Source organism: Mesitornis unicolor, unplaced genomic scaffold (assembly GCF_000695765.1).
Source record: "Mesitornis unicolor isolate BGI_N332 unplaced genomic scaffold, ASM69576v1 scaffold8642, whole genome shotgun sequence".
Lineage (NCBI taxonomy): Eukaryota > Metazoa > Chordata > Aves > Mesitornithiformes > Mesitornithidae > Mesitornis > Mesitornis unicolor.
The window spans coordinates 19,439-27,966 of record NW_010167100.1 but is presented as its reverse complement, the minus strand read 5'-3'; the positions used below and the strand labels follow the sequence as shown (position 1 = coordinate 27,966).

The following is an 8,528-nucleotide window of genomic DNA, read 5'->3' as shown; positions in this document are numbered from 1 at the left end:
ATGCGCTTCGGTGAGAGGGGCACGGCGTGCAGGAGGGCTGGCAAGGGGCCTCGGGGGCGGCGATGGGGGCGGCGATGGGGGCACAAGGAGCGGCGGTGCGCTCGGGACGCCCGGTCCAGGGGTGCAAGGTCCGGAGGTCGCAGCCTTCCCCGCACAGGGCCTCTGGCCCAGTCAATCCCACGTCCCGTAGACAGGGAATTCGCAGGCACCGATCTGTTTTGGGTTCAAGCGAAACCTCTGATTAATCAGTCAAATTCCAGACTTCCGTGTTCCCTGGGCTGCTCCTGGGCAGCCAGGCTCCCCCCTCTCCGTTCGCACTTTCTCTTCTGCCACTTGCCAGCCCGGTTTCACATCAATCCTCACACATGCTTAGATGTTCTGTTTCTTTCGTTTTTCCTGCACTTCATGTATATTCTCTCATACTCACTGCCCCTATTTCTCTCGGTGTTGGCCGCGTCCAGTTAATAGTTGTAGAAAATGTAGTCCCTGATTTTTGTCACAAGGGAAAGCTGTTTCAGCACAGCTTATCTTAACTTTGCTCCCTGGGCCCTCTGCCATGAGGAGCTGGGGCTGCCACCTCCCATCCCGCAGACCTCAGCGGGCAGAGGGGTCCCTGTGGCAGGCAGAGCATCACATATGGGTGAGCGAGCAGAGAGGAGCAGAGTGGGGCACTGGCATCCTGTCCGCATTTGGGAATCGGGACAGATGTAGGGCCAGCCTTAGCATGTTATCTCCTGCTCTCAAAAATAGCTGCGCTCACCGACAGGTTTATCACACTGTAAATAATGCCCAGGTGACTCAGTTACTATTTGGCTTGCCATAATATTGGTATTTGGTATGATTGACTAAATACCACTGACTTCTGTTACCTATTTTGGGAGAATCACATCGGGAATTTAATCTGAACTTATTTTGGTACAAAGTGTTAAGGTGAAGAAAGATTATGGGGAAAATATGGTGAAATGTGTGGCTGGGTCTCTGATACAATAACATTTTTTCTGGAATAGTCAAAGGAATAAAAGGAATATCTTACTTAAGGAACTGAATTTGCTGCATGTGCCCAGAGCTAATTTATTGTGATCCTTCATTTTAAAAGTGTGCAAATGAAAAAGCAAAGTGTCTCACACCTTGGATTTCCCTGCTCGCACTTGCTTGTTTTTTCTAATTTTTAAACAGAAATATCCGTTGTCTCCCTGCAGCCTCCTACGTGATAACCGACCAGACAGAGCTACGGAAAATCAAGTGCATGGAGAAGACGGGAATCAGTGTAACCAGGGAGCTGATGTGGTGGTGGGGCGTGCGGCTGGCGACAGTGCAGCAGCTCCTGGACCTGCTGCAAGGGCTGCAGCTGTACCGTGCTGCCCAGGTCATCCTGGACTGTGAGTAGCTCTCTTGGACTGTGAGTAACTATCCTGGACTGAGAGTAGAGTAACTATCCTGGACTGAGAGTAGAGTAACTATCCTGGACTGAGAGTAGTAACTATCCTGGACTGTGAGTAGCTGTCCTGGACTGAGAGTAGAGTAACTATCCTGGACTGAGAGTAGAGTAACTATCCTGGACTGAGAGTAGCTGTCCTGGACTGTGAGTAGCTGTCCTGGACTGTGTGTAGAGTTACTATCCTGGACTGAGAGTAGCTCTCTTGAACTGTGAGTAGCTATCCTGCACTGTGAGTAGCTGTCCTGGACTGAGAGTAGAGTAACTATCCTGGACTGAGAGTAGAGTAACTATCCTGGACTGAGAGTAGCTGTCCTGGACTGTGAGTAGCTGTCCTGGACTGTGTGTAGAGTTACTATCCTGGACTGAGAGTAGCTCTCTTGAACTGTGAGTAGCTATCCTGCACTGTGAGTAGCTATCCTGGACTGAGTAGCTGCCCTCCTCCAGGCAGGGGTGATGTAGGGAGGAGTTGCTGCTCCCTCTGGTTCACCAGCCGACCCGTGAGTAAATCATTGCAGGTGCTTCGAGAGGTGCAAAGGGTCTGTGCTCTGCACCAGAGGTGGTGCTGCCATGCATCAGATGGGGTTTCAAAACAGAGCTGGATTATGAATGTTGTAATTTTTCATACATTCTTGTTTGTCTGTGATATTTTGTCTTTAATTGTCAGAGTAGAAAGGCATACCATCAATTTTGCCTGTGCAGCCTTCTTTCCTGCACCATAAGAAGAAGGTTATGAAAAGGAGAAATAGTTTCTGGACTACCTACATGAGTGTTTCTTTATCCCACTTCGTATTTTCTCTATTCCTATCACACGTCCTCCTTGATCCTTCCAGAAATTACACAACTGTTGTCTTTCCTGACTCTGCATGCGATTCTCGCCTATCTCTAAGTCGCTCTATTTCAGTTTTATCTCTTTTGAGGTAGGACGATCAGGGTTTGATCAGGGTAAACAGCTGCCTTACAGAAATCACAACACTTTTAAATATAATTTTCCTTTCCTTTTTTCTCCACTGAAAGTTATGTTTAAATGGCACTTGCCCATTTTTGTAAGCCAAATTGTACCTTAATGCAGTTGTACCACAAAATCTGTAGAACCCTGGACAACGTAGTGTGTTCCCGTATTGAGTTGCCGCAGAGAGTTGAGGGTGGAGCATATCCCTCTTTTCATACATACTCCCACCCAAAATGTACTTTTCAGAAATTTGACGTTTGTATGAATTATGCCAGTTCTCCACAGAGAATTATTAAAAAGAAAAATTGCAGATTTTTGTTATTTGGCCAAAAATGCTTAGAGCAGCACTCTCCAGGTGCATATGGGAAACGGTCAAAGCTTACGGGGGATGCTTCCAGAGGTGGGGATGAGTGGGAGCAGCATCTGCCCTGCGCACTCTGCGCCAGGGAATCCCCGGCGAGGGGGTGGTTTGGGGTGCCACATGACTTGTAGCCTTCATTGTGGAATGGCAGGAAAAGGTCTTGAACAATGGCATTCTGCATTTCTATTTTCCTCTTTTTTTTAAAAAAAAGGAACATTAAGTACTACAGCACAAGCAGCCTTCAAGCGATTCTGCCTTAGTACATCAAACCCAGTAACCACAGGCCCTAGCGAGAGCGTTGCTCACTTCATGGCACTGATTTAGCACCACTCATATGTGGCCTTGCGATTCAGCAGATCCACTCTGGCTGATGCAGTCCTAGCCTTCCCCTCAGGAGACTGTAACCATTCTTACTCCTCACTCCTCAGCAAAGCGCAGCTACGAGAAGGTGAATTTGAATCTGGTTTAATTTGTAAATCAGTAATCCAATTGCTAACTTGGTCACAGTGACTGTGACTTTGAGGGTCTGGTCTGAGTGGAAAGGACTGAAAACAAAATATTGATTTTTTTAATACTTTGTTTAATCTGTATTTATAATCTATTAAATAATTCTGATCTAGATCTCACCAATGCAGTAAGCCTGGCTCCCTGATGATGGTATTTTTATGGATATGCTGGAGTAGAGGGTGACTGCCATGATGACGCTTTTGCTCTGTGCCTGTTCAGTATTGAACACAATTGGTTCTGAGTCCATAATGGGAGTTTTTGGATGCTCTTACATAACACAGTATAACCTACCACACCTTAAACTCCCATTAGGTACAGTCCTTGCCTTTCCCTGTCAGAGCACATCCTGGGGCCCACCTTTGTTTACAGCTGGCTTATTTCAGTATATTCCCTTACAGAGTTCATTGACATTTCTGTAATCCCACTTTATACATTGTGATTTAATTAAAAAAACCCTGCAGTCTTATTCTGAGAAACATGAAAACTGAAACTGAACAACTACTGAATGTTTTTACCACTACGTAATAGCAGCAACAATTTTAAACGTGATTTTTACCTGTGATGGAAAAGGCTGGTTTTGTTCAGTTAGGTATGATGCCTTTTCTTTCCCATCTGGGTTAATTTTGCCATTTTTGCACAAGCTGAGTTCAAAGAGCTCAGAAAAATGGCTTGTAACAGCTGAGACGCTGCTGCTTTTACCCCAAAGTAGAGGGTTTTCCTCTTCTGTTTAAAACAAGACCATGAGTAGATTTCACACTGTGATTAGCTCAGCACACTGTTGTGGTGAATCACTCCCAGAGTAGCTCCATGTATTTAATTTCAGAGAGCTCTTGCTTGCAAACCGCCACAGTGTTGTGGTTCAAGCTGATGCACAGCACATTCTGTAAAACAACCCCTGGAAACCCCAGGGTCTCTGATACGAGGTCTGGTCCCATGCAGAATACGGCGCGGGATCACGTCCTGCGAGCAGCCCTTTAAAGCCCCTGGTTACAGGTGCTTGCTTACACAGGAACCCAGTGAGGTTTGTCTCTCTGATCATGTAAAATGCAAAGAATTGGGGTTGCAATCCTAGAGCAGCTTCCAGCAACATCGCCATTAAGAATACAGATACAACACAGACAAAAGTAGTCCTCATCACTGCACAGCACCGCTCGCCACCCTTCGGTTTGAGGGTTTTCTTTGAAGGGGTGTGTAAATGTCCCTGCAGCTTGTGCAGTGCGTGCCTGACCCGCCTGGGTGCAGGCGGGGATTCCCTGCTCTCTCTGGGGCCTCTGGGCTTGACCTTCCTTTTTGTTATAGAGCTTTCTCAAGATCATTTCTGAAACTTTTTTGGATTTCACTTGCCACAAGTTGCAAAAACGGAGGGGCTTCCCCCTGTTAAAATAAAACCAAGTCGACTTCCTCAGGGTGGAGGAGTGCACTGGGTGACTTCTAAGGAGAAGATTGGTTTCTGAAAATTGCAGTTGGCTGATGCAAGTAAACAGAGGTTTTATAATGATTTCTGTGGACTGGACGCTAAATCTAGAAGGTAAATATTAAAAGATCATGGCAAGCAATGGAGATACTCAGTTCAGCTCGTTAAGACACTGACCTGGTGTGATGGATCTGACACACCTTGGCTTCTCTCCTTTCCCTCGTGACCGTGGGTGAAGTGCAACATGGACTGTCCTGCGAAGGGCTTCCTAAGGAGTTAGAAATGATTTGGGTTTGGCTCTGAATTCCGTACAGCAATATGAAGGGTAGGCAAAGAGAGTTTAAAAGAGGATGGAAAAAACAAATCTGTGATCAATTTTTAGTTATGTTTCTGGATGCCCAATATTCACTTTTGTCCCAGATCCATTCCAGTGCAATAAATTGCTAAACTACCTTGAAATTATCCTTTTAAAACACTTACTATAGTTGTATTTTATATTGAAGTCCACAGCAAAACCTCACATTAATTTAAGCGGCAGGAAGTGGATTATTTTGTTGTTCTGCCACGTGGAAGGAGTTCATTTTCACTAGCATTAAGCCAGTATGGGCAGCTTAGCCGTTGTGTGCTCAGCCATAAGCAGAAGCGATTTCTAGCAGCATCGTTTTAGGTTTAGACAAATCTTTGAAGTCTTTACCTTCTATTTCTGCTTTTTTATCTGTATCTGAATATGCTTACTCAGATTAATTCCTCCTGGGCAGATATGAGGAATACACTGCTTGTTCTGTTAGGAATTTTGGAAACCAGCGTGGTCCTTACCTCACCATCATTCTGTTCTTTCTGACTCGAAGCAACCAGACACAGCTCGCAGGCAGATGTTTTGCTCTCAAATTGCTTTCAGGAGAACTCCACCTCCCTTATGTCTTGCGCTACTCTGGTCCCGCTTCTGAATGTCCATAATAATTTTTTTTTTATGTCAGCTCTTTAGCTTCAATGGTGACCTGTTTGTGTGAGGTGCAGGAAGTTGCAAAATTAATGAAAAACCCTGAAAAAGAGGTTGAAAGAGAGAAGTGATTCAAATTTTAGGTTAAAGTATAGGAGGGAAAAGCCAACAACTGCAGACCACACGGCCTGTCATTTTTTACTAAAGGCCTTCAGACTGTTAGCTAACTTCAAAAACCCATAAAATTGGGGATTTCGTAGCATTCGGACACAGTAATAAGGAAACATACCCGATTTTTCTGACTCGTCATTTGAAGACCCAGTTTCATTCAAACCTGCATTCGTGGGTGACGCTGAAGAAAGTGGATACAAGCCCCAAACAGCAGAGGTCACAGGACAAAACCTGCCTGATCTGTGCCACCCCTGCTTTCCATACCCTTCACTCCCCAAGCCCCCGCAGGTGGCGTGGCTCTGTCTTCTCAACACTTGTACCAAGCCCTGGTTTATGAGACGGAGCACAGATTACAAACAGACGTAACACACTCACACATCGCTTCCTGCTGCTTCAGATACCCCCAGCCTTTGCTTGTACAAAAACGAGATCACAAAGTCGTTATCTGATCTCAAATACAAACACAGACCTGCGGCTGTTGACTCCAGGATCACCACCGTGCTTACCATACACAGCTGATGAAACAGCGTGGCAAAAACTCCTATATTAATTTGTGTGCTTATTCTCTTTTACATAAAATTAGAACATTAATTTTGATTTTTAAGAACATGCTAAACGTATTGCTGATAAAAGCGCCAGAACCACAGCCAGGAAAATGTGGTTATTGGGCAGTAGAAAGTCCTTATCTCATCCCCAGTGCACACCGTGCATTTCCAAGCTTCTGTTCCACCTCAGTTGTAAATTTATTCATGTTTGAGAATCCAGCTGCTGCTTCAGGAGACTTGGACAGCCTTCTGCATCACAGTAGCTTGAATTCTTTATTTTTTTCCCCATGCCAACTGTGGCCTAGTCTAATTTTAACAATTCTCTCTAAGATGTATGTACTCTTCAAGTCCCTGTATGCTGAAAGCATCTTTGTACTACTTTTAACCTGACTTTAAGTTGCTTTTTGAGGCCTGATTCTGAGATTTTGCCAAGCTGTATACAACATAGGATCATTTAGAGCTGTAGTGAATCCATCATTCAGCCTTTAATTTTTCCTTATATTTCAGTAAGTCTTCACCTTTGACCATTTTTGTGTTTTACCTAGATTGACCCCAGTTTGTTTCTTTCTGTCCACAAGTAAATGTACAGTGAATGTGCAGTCTGTTTTCCCGACTAGGATTATCTCCTATAACTGACTGGAGTCAGGTGCTGTTTTCCCTGGTAATCTGTGTCTTCCTTCTGCTCTCTGTTGAAGGGACGTCAGCCTCTAATATCAGCCACTCTGAAAAACAGGAGCCGGTCGAGCCGCCTAAACAGGAGAACATATCTTTACCGCCCACAGAAAACAAAAATAGAGAGAAGGAAAATGAGAGAAGTCTGTTGCCATCACCAGACTCTTCCCATCTGGGAGTATCACCAGCAGGCAGTAAGTAGAGTAATAGATTCTGAATTTAGCACTGACATTACCATGTAGACAAGGCTGCTTCCCGTTCTTTCAGTGTAGCGTAATGTATATATTGCTCTTCAGAATGGCCACATTTGAATATTTGCCCTTTTCCTAGCACTGTTGTGTCCTGAGCTGTTTATTCCTAACTTAGCGCACGTGCTCCTGTTCCTCGTCCCGTAGCTCTCCTGGCTTTCAGAGGCACTGCTCAGATGGATCCTGGAGGATCTCAAGGCGTTTCCCGAGTCCCTGTGAACACCCTGGTCCCACTCTGGCTCCATGCTAAGGCCACATCAGTGCGCACATTTCCCGCCCCGTGTCCCAGTCTCCACACAAAATCCGTCTGCTTTGCCTGGGAAGGGGGAGCAGAGCACACTGAGGAGAGCCCCTGACCCCAGCACAGCCATAGGGGAGCCCTGGGGGAGCCCTGGGGACTCCACGGCCCTGAGCCAGGACCAGAGCGGTCTGTGGCGTCATCTCACAAAGAGGAACTGGGAAAAGGGCTCCCTGTCTTCACACAGTACTGCATGCTTTGTCAGCTTGTCACAGACTATCCCAGGTCAGGAAATTCAACAAAATGCCCCAGACCTTCATAATTAGTCACAGGCTGTGGTACTACCAAAACAAGGTGTATTTTAACGCTGTTATTTCCATTTCCGGTGCTATTTCTGGAGGAGCCTTGTATTCACTGCCTTCTCCACCACCTCCCCCCAGAGACCTTTTGAAATCCTTGCAGTCAAATCCGCCTGTCTCATCAAGTGTGAAGGTAAATACATCCCTCTAGTACTCACTATGACAGTGAAAATTGTCTTTGACATTCTGCTGCTTCTTTCAATTAAACTTTATCGCTCTACTTGTATAAAATACAGATCCAGTGAAAAGGTCTGGCTTGGTTACGATTTGGACTGAATATAACAGGAGTGCTACAGTTAGATTACTTATGGTTTACATCACTGGTTTTTGCCAGTGAAGGATCAGTGAGGGAAAAGGTTACCAGTATTGCATACTGCATAGCCCAGCATGGATACTCATGACCACAAACAGCAACTAATTTGAAGGAATTTCAAGTATAGACTTTACAGAGGACTTAACGTTTCTGGTGTGATAACAGGACAGTGCAATATATACCACTGACTAGTCAGAATGGGATAGTTCTTTAATTTAATACTTAAAATGGAGTTTCTGCTCAAAACTGGGCTGGTATCAAATTTAAGTCGGGTAGCCCAGAGCCTGGTGCAGCAGACAACTGCAAATCTCCCAGGATGGGGGTTCCAGCGCCTCTGAGCCCCACTGCAGTGCTCAGCCCTCTCGCTGCGGGA

At 45.4% G+C, this 8,528-nt stretch overlaps 1 protein-coding gene across 1 annotated transcript in view; it reads left to right on the top strand.

The window, feature by feature from the left end:
* Positions 1 to 62: 62 nt before the first annotated feature.
* The window catches only part of LOC104536049 (interleukin-1 receptor-associated kinase-like 2), a 15,016-nt gene continuing 6,550 nt past the window's right edge, over positions 63 to 8,528 (top strand). Inside the window, exons 1-4 of the mRNA XM_010178569.1 lie at positions 63 to 186; positions 1,200 to 1,379; positions 7,021 to 7,189; positions 7,861 to 7,975. Coding sequence (XP_010176871.1) covers positions 63 to 186; positions 1,200 to 1,379; positions 7,021 to 7,189; positions 7,861 to 7,975 — 588 coding nt within the window. The remainder of the gene's footprint in view (positions 187 to 1,199; positions 1,380 to 7,020; positions 7,190 to 7,860; positions 7,976 to 8,528) is intronic.